Here is a 19,753-nt window from a genome sequence, read left to right on the forward strand (position 1 = left end):
ACATTTCTTTTGTTCTCATTATGAGTTTCGTCTACTACCTTTTCACCATTAGGAATCATTTCTTTTAGCAACTTTGCCAAACCTCCTTTCAAACCTTCCATGTCTTTCTTCAAATCCTCAATGTTTACTTCTAAACCATCCATCTTAGTTTCCATTCCTTTTTTTAAACCATCCATCTTAGCTTCCACGCCTTTCTTTAAGCCATCTATCTTAGCTTCCACACCATCCATATTAGCTTCCACACCATCCATATTAGCTTCCACATATTTCTTTAAACCATCCATCTTAGCTTCTGTTACTTTTTGTGAGAGTGAATTTTGTTGCACTTGGTCTCGTAATTTTGATATATCATGTTGCATTTCTTCCTCTTCTTCATGAGTCATGTTAGAGCTTTCAGGTTTCTTACAAGTTGTTTCCATTTTATTTCTTCGAGGCATTAATTAATGATAATTATGCTTCACTATGCCTTTTTAATTCCTTCAAACTAATTTTTCAAACCAAACTTAAGCAAAATTTAAAAAAAACTACACACTTTTTTTTTCACTTTGTAGGATCTTGATATTGAATCTGGTGTATCTCTGCAATTGTGGATCTCCAAGGTCTGAAATTTTGTCCTATGGTATCCCTTTGAGTCCTCTTTCCAACAGCACAAGTATGATCAAGATTGGATTCTCTAAGGAAGAGTTATGCCAAACCTCCCACTATGACCTGATTATAGACTAGTTCAGTAGAGAGAACTTGTACGAAGTACTACGTGTCATTTTTTCGACCTTAGGTATGGAAAATGATATACAAAAAACTAAAGTCCATCCTCTTTTTGTAACGTGTTACGAAATTTTAGTCTAATGCTCAGACAGAAAGTTATGACGATTTTCCCCAGGTCACCTATTTGAGATATAATTCGGAAGCTTGCAAAAGCCCTAACTTCCTTGGATCATATCTCCTACAATATAGCGAGACAAGATTTGAAATTCATATACGAGGTTCATAAAGATTTCGGTTGAAATGGGTTTTAATGTTAGCTTCTGAAATATTGTAGACAAAACTGTATAGTGGCAATTCCATGATGACCCGTTTGAAGCAGCAAAACCCTAGAATCCAAAGCTCTCATACCAATTGTTATGCAACTAGCTCACAAAATATAAGAAAAGATAGATTAACGACTTCAAAATCAGCCTCTTAGAGGGTGAAACCTCCTTTACATCACACAAATGAACAATTCTTGGATGATACAAATGAAAAAACCTTCTTTCTATATATAGGAGTCTAACGGGTCACAAGATAATCAAAGTTGACATAACAATAACAATATAAGGGCACAACAATAACAATAGTGGGCTTCTATGGGGCACAATAATAACAATATGGGGACAATAGGGGCACAAAAATAAAAATAAGGGATACAATGACAATAGTAATGGGGGAATCAGTAGTATTATAGGGACCTAACAATACTCCACAGTGAAGCAGTGTCATAGTGAAGACCCATATAAAGAAGGCACCCTCACACCCATTATAACATACTTTGCCAAAGAAACATAATCTTTATTTAAAATCCATGGGACATCACCTTCTTTGAAAGACTAAGAGGGACCAACCTCTCCTCTAGTTTCTTGTCTTGGCCAATGTTTCTTGTTGGTTTTTGAAGAAGCAAGATCTCTCCTAATAGTTAATGTGTCACTTTATTTTGATGATATGTACCTCCATAAAGAAGATGAAACTTAAAATATGCATGGGATCTAGTAAGTGGGAAATCTGAATATGCTCACAATATGGGAGCTCATAAAAAACAGATTTCCTTTTCATCCCAATGGGAAATTTCTCAACATAGGTGTCGAAGAATTCTGGATCATCGAACATACGAACCCCATTGGAATCTAACATTTCTGTAAACTCCTTATTCTCTCTCTCATATGCTCTAATCCATTCAAATGGTGTCATTATAGCAAGCCTTTGGGTTCTCTCTAGTTTACCATTGAAAGTCAACGTTTCTCTTCTGTAAGGGTGTTGTTCTGGGAGGAATGCATTGGCGCAATCATACACTAGATTTACATCCATGATACCCTTTTGTTACAAGACTTGCAAAATTATTGTATACATGCCAACACGTTAGCAACCATGAACATTTGGAAAATTGCAGCGAATTAAATTTATATGCAAAAAATTATTGTTACTAAACATATCAATAAGAATGTAATTTACCAAAGTAAACTCTTAAGCCTCGATAATCATGTATGGTGTAAGAATATATGCCATACAACATGAAAATACTCTCTGTTGGGATGGGTCTTGATATATCATACACATGTATCCCTTCCCATAATTCCTTCATTTCATCTACCTATGGTTGTAAGTAAACATCCATATTCTTCACTTGTCTTCTACCAGGGACTATGAGAGCCAGCATATGATGTTAATTCTTCATGGACAACCATGGGGGAATATTATTATTTATCACTACTACAAACCAAATAGAATAATCGGTGTTTTGGAGGGAATATGGGTTGATATCATCCATGGTTATGTTGAGTCATAAACTGCGTACTTCATCCTTGAATTTTTCAGGCCTTGTATCCTCTATATGCTTCATGGTTATTGAACATGTTGGGATTCGCATAAATCTTGACTCACTTTTGTGTGAGGCATGTTATCCCTACAACATAGCTAATTCTTTGCCACGAAAGAATCTTTAAATCCTTAGGATTATAGGCATGTGCCTCAATATCTTATGAGGACCATGTGATTTATCCTTTTTTTTTAAATTATGGTACCTATCATGCCCACGTTTCAGAAATATCTCTTTGTCTACATATTCTCCTCTATATAGAATACAATCATTTGAACGTGCATGATATGATATTTCCTCAACACCCAACATTTTCAACAATTGATTTGCCTCTTTGAAACTACTCAACAAGACATTATCACTCAGAAGAACCTTATATTTGAATATTTTGTAGTTGGTGGGGAATATAATTGTACAATGTCAATATATAACATTCATAAAATCAACCATTTTTAAATTTTATTGTGTGACAAAATATAAGGAACTCGATCGATTATGCAAGTCAATTACCTCAATAATGTTGAGAAACATGCATTCGACATGCCAAACTTTTCTTTCATGTTTTACGACAACATCGTTGTCCCTAGATGAGTATATTTTGACTTGCGGCCAGGTCCAAAGAGACGGGTGGTGGAAGCAAGTTTCAGGCTTTCGAATAAGGTATCAGCGATATGAGCATCATCCCCTAGCTATCATTTTGGAATGCATCTAACAACATTGCATCCATGGCAGTTGTATCCCATAAGTAATCATACATACCAACCTCCATTTTTTCTCCTGCATTAGAAACTTGTGATGAAGAACTACTATTGTTGTAGTCATTCTTAATTGGTGAATCTAGACATAGTGGGAATTGAATAGGTGGTTGATTCAACCATTCTTTGTATGCTTCCTCTCGATTCTTTCTCTTAATGCAACCTTCTCTCGAGTTAACATTGTAGTAAGGTTCTCTGGAAGATGGTATGTGGGTTTCTCATCATCACTAGAATCCTAATTTCAAAAAATATTGAACATCATTAATAAAATATCAATCATATTAATAAGCATGCCAATGCAATTGGTTTGTTGAAATTACATTATACTAAACAATTATTACCATCGTTTATCCAGGATCACGGTTGGAAGATGCCATGTTCCAATTGGCAGGGTGAAGAGGTTGTCCATTTTCATCTACCAACTGCTTGTGATACGATGCTCCTGATAAGAGCTTCTGACATTTTTGAAAATAATATCGAGTAATATTTTCTACATCAAAACTCAATTCTGACTCAGGTTCCAGCAAAATTGGATACATTTTTATTCAAATTAACATGGATTAACAAAAAAAAATCAATTAGATAATCAAAATATAAATAAACTCTGAAATTATTGGAGATGGAAAGGGAGAACTTTGTGAAGGACTTTGATCAGCAATATGGAGCGAGTTGGAATTTGAAGAATTGACCATTTGAAGATATTATTGAGATTTTGTCCTTGCATTTGAGAAAAATCAGAAATAAAAATTTGTGTGCATATCTAAAATTAATCTTGAGAACCATATAGCCACAATTTGAATTTCAATATAGTTCTCAAACAATTTTTCAAGAATAAGGCAACTTTAATTAGAAACTGTATACTATGAACTATTGTAATTCATGCGGATGCATCGTAAAGGATAATTTGAGATTAATATGCCATTTTATGTGAAAATAAAATTTCAAATAGTTTTTAAACCAGACCGATACACTTATCAGAACAAAATGCATCGATATGTTTAAATAATACCAGAATTTAGGTGTTTAAATAATAACCGCATTGGTTTCTGAAATTCCGAAAAAAATATGTTATCATATCAGTGCTCTTCTGCAAAAACACACCAATGTGTTTAAAAAAACAACACTACTACACACATGTTTCCCAAATTAAAAAAATAAAAATGAATTCAACCAACTTAGTGCTCTTATAAAAATTAGAGCATTGATGCTTTTAAACAAAAACTACATCATTGTGTTAAAAAATTAACCGTACCATTTTGGGATTTCAAAAATAATAAAAAATTGTGTCATGTTGGTGTGTTGAAAAATTGTTTCCTTGACAATGTTATTGCATTTTTTTATCAATGCATTGATGCACTTGATTATTGAATGCACCGATGTGCGGAGAAATAAAAAATAAAAATGCGATTTTTTTTCTTTTTGAAAATTCAAAATGAGCAGTAATTTATTTTTCGAAATCTAATTTCATAAAATGTTTTAAATAATAAAAATTTATTCACCGTTTCATTATTTTACCGAAAATTTCAAGTGAGTGATTTGCAAAAGAGACCTACTATGAGCATTGTGCAACAACAGAGTAATTTGGAGTAGCGGAACTATTCATAAGATCAAAAGCTGAAAGGTATGGTGATTCAATCAAAATCCTGCATAATACAAATTTTAAATTTTATTGTTTATTTTACTAATAAATTTTCTTACAATTTCTGTTAGGGTTTAATTAAAAGAGAGTTCATTTGCAAGAGAGACATACTAAGAGCATTGTGGAGCTACAAAATATTTTGGACCCACCAAAAGATCAGAAGTTGAAAGGTATGGTAATTTACTCAAAACCCTAGATAGAAAAAATCTTAAAATTTTATTGTTATATATTTTACAATTTATGTTCGATTTATTCACAGTTCAATTTTTTTTAAAAACGTTATATAATAAAAAGTTTACTATATATTTTACTAGTAATTTTTTTTACGATTTGTTTTTCTACTTAAATTTAATTAAAATTCAAAGAAAAAATAAAAAAATAAAAACAATATTTACCTTAAACCCTTGCTTCTTTCTGAAAAAAAATCACCTTAGGGTTTAACTTCCTCTACCACTTCACATTTAGGGGTTTTTCAATTTAAAGATTTTAAATTTAATGGGTTTGCATACTTACTATATATAGTGTGTTTGAAATGTAAAGTAGGGGAATCAATTATTGGATTAGATCCAAACCCTATTGGCCATCTCTGTTTTGTTTTAAAACAACTATATGTTCCATGGTGCACCCTCTATGATATGACACATCGGTGCTCCTTGTGTAATACAATGCACTAGCATATTAAAACATTCTCAATTATGTCAAATCTGTTAATCATTGCTCCAAGTATAATATAGTGCACTGACACACCTCTTCCAAATAGTACCGTTAAATCATTTGGGTGCGCTTATCCTTACAAATTGCACCGTAATAATTTAAAATTAATTTTCCATGATGGTGCGCTTGAACAATTAAACGTCCGGTGTGTTTAATGTTCTAAACACACCGGTGCATTTGTTTAGATAAACGCAATGTTCTAAACCCTATTGGCCATCTCTGTTTTGTTTTAAAACAACTATATGTTCCATGGTGCACCCTCTATGATATGACACATCAGTGCTCCTTGTGTAATACAACGCACGGGCATATTAAAACATTCTCGATTGTGTCAAATCTGTTAATCATTGCTCCAAGTATAATATAGTGCACTGACATACCTCTTCCAAATAGCACTGTTAAATCATTTGGGTGCGCTTATCCTTACAAATTGCATCGTAATAATTTAAAATTAATTTTCCATGATGGTGTGCTTGAAAAATTAAATGTCCGGTGTGTTTAATGTTCTAAACACACCGGTGCATTTGTTTAGATAAACACACTGGTTACTAGAGTTTTTTTGGCTGAAAATTATTTGATGTATTTGTAAAATATATTTAATGACTTGTATATTGAATGCTACAGGTTATATATTTATAAAAAATATATCAAAAGGTCTCAAGTAATAAAAATATTGATCAACGTGGTGATAACACAAAAAAAAACAGAGAAGGCAAGTTCTTTATAAATTCTTCACAAAATTAATATGTTTGAGTTATATGTAAGTCTAACTAATATGTATTGGTTGGTGTGTGTCATGCAGAACTGCAAAATGAACAAGGTCAATAAGATTATTTCTAATCTATGTGCAAAAGAGCATAAAAGTCTGATAGAAAAATTGCAGAATGATGAATCAGGTGAATGAAAAAATAATATTCAATCCAAGTTTTTTTTCTAATAATATACTTAAGAATATTAGATAACATGTTTCAAAAAATCTATTAATTCATATATGTTTAATGTTCTACAGGGAGAAACAGCGAAGGAAAAAATCAATGTCCTTCTGAGAAAAGAAAAATTATAAAACATGTAAATGAAAATGAATTGGTCCTCAGCTCATCTGGAGTGGTGTTGGAGGTTAATGGGGGGGGGGGAATTTTTTACAGAACTATGAGGGATCTAATGGAACATACGTATAGGTGTGCTTTCCACTTACAATACAAAAATCAATCTAGTGATTCCGATAACCAAATTATATCTAAACTATAGGAAGCGTTTCCAAATAAATGGTCAATGAGAAATGTCATACTTGCAATAGCAAAAAAATACAACAACAAAAACAAAAGAATCATTCAAAAGGTAATATTCCTAATTGTATAAAATGACTTTCTAGAATTATATGTATATATTACTACAAACCATTAATTTATTAATATCGATTTTGTTATATTCAGTTTTTCATATATCACTATAAATAGTTTGTTACTTTTTTTCAAGAAGATTATGAAAATCCCAACGATCTACGCACTGATATGCGAAACATGGCAGTAGGAATGTCCAAAAAAGTGTATAAGGAGATGGTCAAAGAAATGGACTTAATTGCATCACATGAGCAGCCATCTCAACAACAACATGCTTCAAATGTATGTAATCATGATTGACTTTGTGTGTGTGTGTGTATATATATATATATATATATATATATATATATATATAACATTAAATATTAATTGTCAAGTATTTTCTTGCAGAAAAGAAAACAAGATGGAATTCATTCATCACATAAAACAGGACAACAAGGAAGAAAAGGGTTAATTTCAAAGTTTGTTATTAATTGTTAGTATTTCCTTATAAGAACTCAAGGTTTCATTTTTTGTATATTTTAAGTTGTTTTACAACAACCATCCTCGAATGTTTTCAAATATGTGCTAACATACAAAGAAGAGCCATCGGAAGAATTGATTGACATTGGGTTAAATAACAGTTGAGTATATGTTGGCATATCAAAAATTAATTATGGAATTTGGAAGTATCTATGTTGTTTTAATTCTCAAAGTTTAATTAATAGAACAAAAAAAATATTTATATTAAATATATGATTTATTATGGGGTATAAAACTTGTAGGAAACAAAGTATGGAACTACACCAACATAAGAGTTGTTGAAAGAAAGAATGAGATTTGGTTTTCAAAAAATGTGTATAATTCACGAGTCACTTCTTTCTATGGTACATTGCTTTTCGATTTACATTGATGTATATTATTTATTTCAATTTTTATTACTCTCACCAATGTAGATACACTCATTACACTTTATTTGTATGTTTGCATATGGAATTGCAAGATCATGAAGATGAAAACAATCGATGCAATAAAGAAAACATTCCTCCAAATAACCCAAGTCATGGAAGTAGCGAGAGCACTGATAGCATTTCCAATGAAGAATGATGATCGATTTAGATATTAATGCAACCTGTTGTAGTTTTTGAAATAATTATCTATGAAAATAAGACATTTTGTTTAATGTAATGGACATAATGTCTCAATTGAGAGACAAGAGGTTACCAATAACAAGCCCATTTTATATGACAAAGCGTCTCTTATTTATATATAATAAAATAAATTTTAATTTATTCTATTGTGTTATCCAGTGTCGCCATAAAATCTTACATCAGTAATTAAATATATGGATGATTAAATATTATAATGAAGAGATGCGAAATCTAATAATATAAAAAATAATCCAAACATCATATATACAAATGCACTAATCATATTTTAATTTATATGAATATTGTTCTAAGATATATATCGATTTTTCGATGAATAATGGATTTTAAAAATTACAATAATTACACTGTCATAGGTCGATCTTTCCAAAAAAGAGAAAATTTCATTCAAAAAACTAGAGCGTCTATAACATATAAAAGCAGTGGTGCATTGTTTTATATAAAAGCATCGTGAAGACATCTTTTTGAATGCTCGGTGCCTTTTAAGAAACAAGAGAACTGGTGCATTTATCCCTTCAAGCATCGATCCTGTTTGAAATTAATGCCCCAGTGCATTGTAATTCTTAACACACCAGTGTTTTCATATAACTAACTTCCTGGTCCTACAAAAGATTATTTCTAGTCCGATGCTTTAAGAGAATGAACAACATTAGTTCTTTTGTATAACCAATGCATCGAGGTCTTTGTACTAACGATACGCATCAGTGTTGCAAGATTAAAAAAATCACCAAGACAACAATTCTTTTGTGTGCCCAAGTGACATTCCTTAGAATAAATTACAAAGGATTTTATATCTCTTAACATCGGTGTGGTATATATTACACACTGGTATTCTTTATATTCAATGCCTTGGTTCTTTTAGTTATGTATGTTTCCTGGTGCTTTTATGCATGTAAGGCACCAATGCTACTTGTTCCATTAAGCACACTAAAAAAAAAAAAACACCTCAGGTTTCCCTGATGTTTTCAGTTGTAATGAAGATTCGTTAAAACCTCCACTAAAACCTCTTCTATCCCAAACAAATGTTTTAGTTGATGGTTTCTTGACAATTTTTATCAATTTTATAACACTAAAATCCTTCGTTATAACCTCTGCTAGAAGGTCTTTTCCTTGTAGTGTTATGTTATCAATGAAATTTACCTTGCCATCAAGTCACTTCTCCCATCTAGATAGCAGAGGCATATGAATGTCCAAATTGATCTCATTAACCCTCCAACTTCCCCCTTCTTCCCCTCCTAATGAACTCCAAAATATATAAATTTTTTCCCCTTCATTATATTACTATGGTGGGATTCCATTCGTTCCTTTTCAATTATGATTAGCTCTAGAGACATGTTGTAGCGGCTACAACCACCCTCCAAAATTTTGCCTTAGCTTCATTTTGGAGCCTCCCTACCAACCATCCTAACAGCATGTCTTGCACTGTCAAGTACATAAGCTTCATTGGTTTCTCAGTAGCTTGTCAACCTGTGCATGTTAGTTTTCTTCTCTCCCCTCATAGCTTGCCATTCCGAATTTGGGATAGTTGCTGGGTGAGGATCTCCCTCAGAAATTACATAATTCTAGAGGGTAAATAACCTTGCCTCCAAAAATTGCACAAATCTGCTGGCCAGCTTGCTGGGTTTAGAAATTGCGCAATACAGTCAGACAGTCTTCCTTGGGAAAATTGCGCAATCTAGCCCATCATTACACAATAGCATAGAAATTGCGCAATTCTAGGCATCAGTCACCTGCTCCTCCTAGAAATTGTGCAATCCCTCTAGGATAGCCAGGCCAGCTCCTCCCAAAAATTGCGCAATTATGGGCAGTAGTCACTTGCTCCTCCCAAAAATTGCACAATTTTGGGCAGCAGTCACCTGCTCCTCCTAGAAATTGCAAATCACTCTGGGATAGCCAACCTAGCTCCTCCTAGAAATTGCGCAAATCCCTGTATTAGTCAAGCAGGTTGTCGCATGTGCCTTCATGTTGAATAGTTCCCTCCGAGACCGAGAAAAACTGATTTGCATGCATGGGCGACTCTTCCGAAATAGCAAAAGGAAGCATGCAAAAGGAACCCCTAGATCTAGGGATCTATTCTTAGTAGCTGGAGGTTACATGCAAAGCTCATTTTAGAAACATCTCGCCAAGTGTTGTTTTTTACTAGATTTGTGGCATGGATGTCATAACCTCGATCTTGTCAAAAATTATGAACCAGACTCTACAGAGCTCATTCATCACATCGATCTTGTAGCTCTGACATCCCACATTGCATCAAGAGTCTTCGGCACTTTCAGCTTAGCTGTTCCAGGTTAAGTCTACTTTTAATGTCTTGCGCTACATTTATGTCGCTTTTTGTGTTTTGCTTTGTGTGAGTGATGTTTGCTTGATTTCAATGAGTGCTTGTTGTTGTTTTGATGAAGGCTAGCTTGTAGAAGCATTGTTTCAGTTTTCATTCGCTTCTCGCTGTTATCGCATGCATGACGTTGTTTTTGCACTGACAGTTGCTGTTGAGGTGACTCGCTTCACACACATGCATGCTTTCCCATTTTTTGGATCCTTCACTTATTATTTGCGTGCATGATCATTCACTCTTGTTTACACTTTGTATCACCATGCATTCAGAATTCTCATGTTTTCAGTCATCTGTCGGCAGTTCTGGGCTACCTTAACTCGGACCTTGCCTTGCCCAGCTAGCATTGCGCATTTCTAGAAGTGAAGGCTCTGCCTTCCCTCTAGAAATTGTGCAAGTCTAGCCAAAAACTGATCCAGGTGGATATTGGTGGCCACCTGCCAAGTCCACTTGGACCCCCACCATTGTTTCTTTCATCTTTTCAGTCTCCTTAATTGTAGCATAGTTTCGGGTTTCTGCGAGATTTATTCTTGATCTGCTTGCATCACGGAGTGATTAGATCATTCTTAAGAGTTTATAGAACTCAAAACCAAAAAATAAGAATGAAACTTAGATAACAGCACATAATACTTGCTCAGAGCAATTCTTCATTAATTTTCAGATGCCATTTACAATGCAAGGCCCAGCAATATATAGCCTTAGAACCAGTGATCCGGTCATAATTTTTACTAGAAACAGGAAAACAAAGGAATCTACTTTCGGCTAGACTATCATGCAAGTATCATAGTTTGAATGTAGAAGTACAATAATGAGATGTACATAAAGCAAGAACTAACTAAAGAAATGTACTAAAAGTAAAGATTCGGGCAAGTGGGGACAACCACTTGTTATCTCGTCCCTTAGAGGCTAGGCCATATGGGGACCGAATCTTGACACACAGAAAACAAATCTTGTCAACGGAGTGGCCGAAATCTAGGACATCGGCTCTTTTACAAATGTATTTACACAGTGGAGATTTTTTAACTGGACTAAACCCCACAGAAACCAAAAGCAATTATTCCATATCAATACAGGTGAATTGCAAAGATTTCATTAGAGTGATCTACTGCAATCAGTGAATGTTTGCTCTTTCTTCATGATCATGTTGATGATGAGGATCCCTTTCTTGATAGTAATCTTCTAAGACATTTAGCTCAGGAGCAAAACTTCATTTGGAATGTATAGCCATGGGGGATCATGTTCTCTGAAACAACAATAAAATGGGAATGAATACAGATTTTGAGGTCTGTATTGTTCATCGACAGAAATCCTACCTTGGAAACTTACAAAGAGACTAAACGATTTGTATCCCTTATTTGCAACTACCATTGAATCCTGATGAACTAATGTAAACTCTATGACATAATCATTCTGAGCAGCTATATGCAATGCCCACATTAGAGTACTAAGGGTACACTTAGTATCATGTTCTAACATCCAATTGACCCTTGGCACATACTTGACCAAAAATATTTTGAACCAAGGACTCCGCCAATTGACAACACTATCTATATTTACAGCAAAAAATATGACTCTGACAGACCCATGTATCATGGCTTTCTGATGAATGGTAAAGTAGTCATGCCATGTCCAGTCAGTGTTCTGGATAAATGCAAAATACGAAGGCTCTACTTCTCTAGTCAAAGTTAATAAACTCTCCAAGGTCTCTCTCTACATGGTAACTCTCTTGCATATGACCACATGCTATCTTCAGAATCAAACCATTTCTGCAGAACTAGTTCCCTAAGACTTATCGGTAAATACTCAAACCTTTTTACAAAACAATCCCAACAAAATTGGTAATGACACTGACTACAAACTATTACTTGACTGACTCTTCTAGACTGGACTGAACTTGAAGCTTCATCTTGTTGCAATGGCCTGAACATTTTGATTTCTTTGATTTCTTGTGAACCTTCTCTTGTGAGCATATCAAAAAGGTAATTTTCAGCACCGGACTTATAGACTATATCAAAATCAAAACCATCAAGCCATAATGCCCATCTCAATAGCTTGGTACTTCCTTGCTCAAGCAGTCTTTTGTTTGCCAAAATGCTCTTCATATGTTTCAAATCTGTTCTGACTAAGAATATGACACATTTTAGGAACAAATGAAACCTTTTTATTCCTCTTTTAACAACTAGTATCTCCTTATGGGAAGAAGGATACTTTCTTTCAGTATCATCAAATGTACCTGAGGAATACGCACATACCGGTTCTTTTCTTCCATGCTTGTGCAATAATACTGCAGCCCAAGTATGATCTGAAGCATCTGTCTCAAGAATAAATGGAAGATTAGTATCTGGTAGCTTAAGTTTTGGCAAATCTGTAATTTTTCTTTTAATGCTTCTGACTGCATTGGTCATCTCTTTTGTCCATCCCACTGCTTGCTTCTTTAATCTTTTCTGAAGGACTTTTGTATCATCTGCTTGTTTCTCATAAAATTGTCTTATATAATTCAAGCAACCAAGAAATCTCTGCAATGTTCTAATATCTGGAATAACATCAGGAACTTTCAACAAATGGGTTAGAACATGAGGTTGCAGATTTACATGTCCTTGTTCTATATGCAGTCCCAAATAATCTATTCTGACTTTACCAATCTGAAATTTTTCTTCTGAATCTGAAAGAAAGAGACCATGCTTATAAACCAGTTCATAAAACTTCTCTAAATACAGCTTGTGACTATTTACATCTCTGCTAAAAATAAGCAAATCATCTATATAAACTATTATGTACTCCTCCCCACCAAAAATGTCTTCCATCCTTTTTTGAAATTCTGATGGAGCATTTTTCAAACCAAAAGGCATTACAATCCATTGATATTGGCCATGAGGGACTGTAAAAGTAGTCTTGTATCTATCGTCAGGAAGAATGCCTATCTACCAAAAACCACTTTTTAAGTCAAATCTGCTAAAAACACTGGCATTAGTAATTTTGGCAAGTAATAGCTCTTTGTTGGGTAAAGGATACCGGATTGGCAACAAGGCATCATTCAGAGCTTTATAGTTGATGACGAGCCGCTTCTTACCTCTTTTCTGCTCACTGTGTTTATTCACATAAAATGTAGGACAAGCCCAAGGAATTTTACAGGGCTCTATCAGTTTCTGCTCTAATAACTGTGCTATCTCTTGTCGACATAAATCTTGTTCTAAGGGGCTCATATGATTAGCACTGGATTTTTGTGGCTTTGGAACATAATTTTCTTTATAAGGAAGGGCCACAAAATACTTTTCACAGGTACAGAATGCATCAGGTCTAGAGGCAGTGCAATCTTTCTGAAGCTTGTCTGATATTTTTTCCAAACTTTTAGGACCATGAAGTTCTGCATTCTTGACAATCTTGTTGATCTTGGTCAGATCTTGGAGGCTGTGATAGACCAAATCTTGGTCTGTCGGCTATACTTTTATTTGATAATCACTAGATGAGGGCAAGCAGACTGGACCTTCAGAAGTGCTGAAGGTGACTGTGCCTTTACCAAAAGTGATAGGCAATACATCATTAAAAAATTCTTGTCCTAGAAGAAAGTCAGAACCCGTATCAAAACTGTACAATGTAACTTTCACGTAGACATCATTCAAATAAATTAGAAAACCAGGAGCTATGTGATTGATTTCCATCAAATCTTTTGTAATAGCTCAAAATTGCAATTTAGTAGGTTGCCAATAATAAGAAGGGATTGCACCATACTTGTAACAACTACTCCTGGCTCCAGAATCAATTTGAGCATCTAGAGTGTAATCTTTTGTTTTTGGCAATTTGATTTTTATGGGGATTACCACTCTATCTCCAATTCCCATTAATCTGACTACTTCTACACTGGTATCTTTCTGAGGGAATTCTTTTGAAACATTCTTAAGCAATAAACCGGATAATTTGGAATTACAATCATCATAATCTGAGATAAGCATTTGGAGTTTGGATGATAATTGAATCATCTCTGATCTAGTATGATGAATTGAAGATTCTAATTGTTCTATCTTTTTCTTTAAAGAACTAATTTTGTCCATACCTGAATCTGATGACGAACTTTCTTTTATCTGGAGAGGCTTGAACAGGGAATCAAATTATTTTTCTATGAACTCTTCATCTATGAACTTTTCTTTATTCCTCTTCCCAGAAGGTAGTTGTTTTTATAGACTTTCAAGTTTTTCTGTCAATCTTCTTCTTGCAGTGAACTGGACTGGGTCAAGCTGGGCCAATTCAGCTTTGGTTGCTGCAATCTTCATCTATAAATTGTCAGAAGAACTATAAAACATCTTCATGTCAGGAATAAAAGTTTCTTAGAACTAAATCAGAGGAACTGTCATCCAGATATATTCTTCTTATATCAGGGATATCTTCTTCAGTATCAGATGAATAAGAACTAGAAACCTCAAAATATTCACCTTCAGAATGAGATATAAGATCCCATTCTTTCGGATCATGAATTGTAGAGAAAATATCCATAATTTTCATCTGTTTCTTATCTTTCTTCTCTCTACAATTATTTGCATAGTGACCTTCCTTCCCACAAATAAAGCAAGTAAATTTCTTTGAAGGTCTTGATCTCTTCTTAAATACCACCCTTCTTTTGTTGAAAGTTTTTCTGGAAGGATAATATTTCTTTTCTTTAGGAAAATATTTCTCAGGCTTACATGAACAAGTAGCCTTAGATTTCTTTAGTGCTTTGTTCTTGGATTTTCTTGTTTGAGATTTCACTTTTACTGTGCCTGGTTTGCAGTGTGGTGTGGGTTTTCACCTGTGGACGATGTCTCGGCCTGTTCTGTGCTCAGCTTCGAGACCTGGGTGTGAAACCCTCGGTATTGGTTTCTGTTGTCAACTTTTGCTCGGCTATACTTGTATTCTTAGTTGCAGCTTTTGTTTATTTGTCTCCCCTCCATGCTGGCTTCACAGGTGATTATTTGTCTGGTTTTGTCTCAGGTTGCGGCCATGGAGTAGCTCGGCTTCCAGCTTCCACTCGGAAGTCAACCGAAGGTAGCCCTCTTTCTATGCTAGTCACTTTTACTTTATTTTTGTTAGGCACTGACAGCCTTTACTCCTCGTGGTAGCGAGCAACTTGCTGGATGCGACCTCAACTCTGTGGCTTCTCTATCGGTTTACACAGGCTCGACTCTTCCCTTGTAAGTTCTCACAACTCAAACCTCTGTTCTGGTTATAGTCTATTAACGTAGCTGTAGTTTTCTTGTGCTTCGTTGATGATGGCCTGGTTGTTGGCCAACGCAGGTGAGCGAAGGTCTGCTCATGGTCCTCATGCAGGGTTTCTCCTTGGTGTCTTTCTGTTGTTTGACTGAGGGTTCACTGTTCATAGGGTTTTATGAGTCTTAGTTGTAGTTTGGCTTGGCTCTGCGGTCTCTTGTCACTGTGCCTGTGGCTCCATTTCAACTCTGCTGTTTGTGGTCACATATGTATTTAAACGGTCCTGCAATGACCTCGCGGGGGTTTGTAGTTCGGTCGACTCTATTCTATTTATTGGTTGTTTGAACTATGCACTGTAGTGCTCGGCTTTTGACAAATATATATATGTATTTATGTTGTAAATTCGATTGTTTAAATTTTGCAAATGAAAATGGGAATGTGGTCATTTCTGTACCTGAAAACTTGTCTCTGTGGATAATGGCTTGCTCGTCCCTTCGTATATTTGTTCTGTTTGCACTATAGCTTGTCCGGGAGCTCTCCTCGCTTTGGTGCTTACTGTTCACCTGTGTAATTGCTTTGCTTATGGAAAAGGAAATAATTTAACAGTATTCTGTAGGAATAATTCTAGAGTTGTAACATGAATGGATTCAGATGTTTGTCTTCAGAAAATATTTCTGTGCTTTCTCTTCATTCAATTCTATGATGGCAAAATATTACATTAGTTGTTTTCTCCTTTCGTTTTGTAGAGAACACTGGACAGTTAGCAAACTGCCAGTAGTTACAATATGTGGTTACATTAAATGGTTTCTGAATAACTGTCTTTTCTTGCTTTGTAAATTAAAAACAAATTTTAAATAAAACTAAAAAAAAAAAGTAAAATAAATACGTAAGAAAACATTAACATTGGCTGAGACAGCCACTCCTAGAAAATGAAAACTAATGCAACTCAAACTATTTGAAAGAGACAAACTTCCAGCCATGTCCTCCCTGAGCTGGATGCTCCTGCATCACACCATCATGATTGTGATTGTGTCTGAGATGCTTGGCAATTTCTTCTTGCCACTTGGTATTTTTTTCTTGTTAAGCTCAGTTTCTCTTATTTTTTGGACCTGTACTTTTCAGTTTGAATGTTTGACATGTGTGTAATGGTTTTTGGGTTCAGCGTTATAATGTAAAGACCTATAGTTGTTGCATGAGTATCTGTTATCACAATGAAGGATACAGTTGTTGGACACTTTTCTATATTTATTCACTATTATGTTGGGTTGGGATTTATGCCATGCAGATAATATGCTAGCAATGAATTCATTGACCAAAGTGATAGGCTTTGCTAGCAAAGGGCCCTAGAAGCATTCCATCTTGACAACAATACATGGGGTGTTAATTTTCAACCATTATCTTGATCCTCGACTAATTTTGTTGTTTATACAACTCTCCTCCAACCACATCATTGCATTATGGTGTGCATGGTTCTGAACTACAAACCTCCTTTGATATGATTATCATTCCTATTTGGGCATGTAACATGTGAAAAATTTCTTTGCAATGTTTAGGGTTTGGAATTACCACATGGAGGGCATCTGTCTCATGGATTCATGACAACAAAAAAGTAAGTATCTGCTACATCAATTTACTTTGAATCAATGCCATATCATCTAGATGAGTCCATAGGTGAGCTCACATTTCTAGTCTAATAATAGTTAGAAGGGAAACAGTTCCGTGATTGACAAATATTGAACCAATATTTTGGGAAAGTGTTCAAAGTGTTAATGGTTGGGTTTATTTTCTTGTGTTATAGGATTCATTGACTATGATATGCTTGAGAAGAATGCCACCATTTTTAGGATCAAGCTTATCATTGCTGGTGCTAGCACATATCCCCGAGATATTGATTACCCTCGCATGAGGAAGGTATTGAAGTTGGGTATATCTACAGATCTTATAATGGTAGTCCCTTCAAAATTTCTCTTTCCAACAACGTTTATTCTAGCAAATTTTATAAATATGTTCTTATAGTATGTAATGTTGGATTTTTTATGATTTTTAGTACTAAAAAAATTGTGGTTTGGGAAGATTTCCAATATAGATGGGGCATACTTAATGATGGAAATGGCACACATAAGTGGTCTCATCATTTCTTCTATAATGGCCAGTGATGTAGTAACAACTACAACGCACAAGGTGAGTAGATGCTATTAATTTTCTATGAACTTCACCCTTTCGATTAAAAATATGACTATGTTAGATGGATCTTTTTTTGGACCTATCTTAATGCTATCTATTTGTTTCATTCCCCCCTTGTAGAAGAAAAAGAATCCCATTAATGTTCAAGAAATGGAAAAGAACTAAAACAAATATCCCATTCCCATCATAGGAGGAGTGATTATAGAGTTAAGAGGAGTAGATTTTCCTTTTGATTCTCTTACATGTTCTTTAATTCAGTTTCCTGTTTTCATTTTTTTATGTTCTTTCTGTTTCTTATAACTACTAGATCAAATCTTCGATGAAACTCATTACGTTCCTTGAATTGTTTGTAAATTGTTTCACTTTTTTTCCTTTCATTTTTATCTTTTTGATATTTTTCATTCTTAAATATTTTTGGATTGGAGGGTTGTGATTTTTAGTCTTTACGAGGTCCTTGGGGAGGCATGATATTCTTCAGGAAGGAACCAGTATTGGGGGTCGAACTAGAGACAACAATCAATAATGTCATTTTTCCGGGGCTACAGGTCAATCTGAGTTCTCCTTCGTTTCCTCCATCATCCATATTGTTCTCCTGCTCACTAATATCATAATATTGGATATATCGATTTTTTATATCATTTTGTTTCTAAGAGATACATGAAATATTTTGTGGCTTTCTAGGGAGGACAACATAACCATACCATAGGAGGGTTGGTTGTTTGTTTAAAACAAGTTGTAACTGCAGAGTTCAAGGCTTATCAAGTACAGGTGTAGCACTCTCACATGTCTAAGCTTCTGTAAAATTCATGCATCTGAATTATTTTTTGAATGGATTTTGTTTCTTATCAAAGGTAAAATAGTTTTAGTAATTTGTAGCAAATTGTCGAGCCCTTGCAAAGAGCCTAATGGATTTGGGTTACAATTTGGTGTCTGGTGGTAGTGAAAATCACCTTGTTCTAGTTTATTTGAGGCCCTTGGTAAGGATCCTCTGTTCATATGCTGGAGTACACATTCTACTTATATATTGATTTCTATTGGATTTATCTGGTTGAATGTAACATGGTATATATTGATGGGCTTGGACAGGGCATTGATGGTGCAAGAGTAGAGGACATTTTGGATGTTGCTTCTATCACACGGAACAAGAATTTTGTACCAGGTTACATGAATTTTTTCTTCATCTATTTATATTTAAGGGATTCATTGATTTTCCTTTCTCCATGGGATGATATAGCTTACTCTCATACCTTACATTTTCAGGTGATAAAAGTGTTATGGTTCCTGGTGGTATACACATAGGGGATCCTGCATTAACCACCCATGGGCTTCTTGATGATGACTTTATTAATGTTGCAGATTTTATCCATGAGGGGGTGCAGATATCCATTAAGGCTAAGGGCTTCGTGAAAAGTACAAAATTAAAAGATTTTATAGAACTTATTAAGTCAGACAATTTCCCGCTACGAAATAGCATTTTTGATCTCAAAAAGCAGGTTGAATAATTTGCTAGCCAATTTCCATTGTCTGGTGTTGGCATTGAAAATCTTAGTTAGAGATATGACATGCTCACAAGCTCAGAAGTGTCATTTATTAACTTTTATGTTGGGCTTGAATGACGATAACTAGATTTATAAGATTTGGTTCCATGTGTATATTATAGTGATGAATAATGTTTTAAGCTTAATTTTTTCTGAATTTATGTGCTTTCCCAACATTGGCATTAACAAATTCTATTACGATGTGTTGGATGTTGAGTTTGCCATTTTATTTATTGGAAATTATGTATGACTCTCTTTTTGTTCATCACAAGAATTTTGGGTTCAAAAATATTGATAACTTTTATGGAAGCTATTATAGAACTTATTTATGTGGTGTGACTATGGATATTTTATATAGCCTG

General features: G+C 34.5%; 1 protein-coding gene across 1 annotated transcript; it reads left to right on the plus strand.

Moving 5' to 3' along the window:
• Window positions 1-13,847: 13,847 nt before the first annotated feature.
• LOC149156979 (serine hydroxymethyltransferase 3, chloroplastic-like) lies at window positions 13,848-19,355 on the plus strand. The gene is made up of 7 exons (XM_089444931.1): window positions 13,848-13,919; window positions 15,254-15,332; window positions 15,454-15,507; window positions 17,468-17,580; window positions 17,743-17,850; window positions 18,940-19,012; window positions 19,114-19,355. The coding sequence occupies exons 1-7, from the start codon at window positions 13,848-13,850 to the stop codon at window positions 19,353-19,355; spliced, it is 741 nt and encodes a 246-aa protein (XP_089301057.1).
• Window positions 19,356-19,753: the final 398 nt, after the last annotated feature.

The sequence above is a fragment of the Pinus tabuliformis genome, chromosome 9, assembly GCF_031772625.1.
Source record: "Pinus tabuliformis cultivar Carrire ecotype Pingquan chromosome 9, CPIR1, whole genome shotgun sequence".
Taxonomy (NCBI): domain Eukaryota; kingdom Viridiplantae; phylum Streptophyta; class Pinopsida; order Pinales; family Pinaceae; genus Pinus; species Pinus tabuliformis.

Coding starts and splice junctions, on each gene's coding strand:
- LOC149156979 (XM_089444931.1), top strand. CDS start 13,848: ATGAAGTTCTGCATTCTTGACAATCTTGTTGATCTTGGTCAGATCTTG. Junction 15,333..15,453: donor ACCTGGGTGTGAAACCCTCG/GTATTGGTTTCT, acceptor GTTTTGTCTCAG/GTTGCGGCCATGGAGTAGCT. Junction 15,508..17,467: donor CACTCGGAAGTCAACCGAAG/GTAGCCCTCTTT, acceptor CTTGTGTTATAG/GATTCATTGACTATGATATG.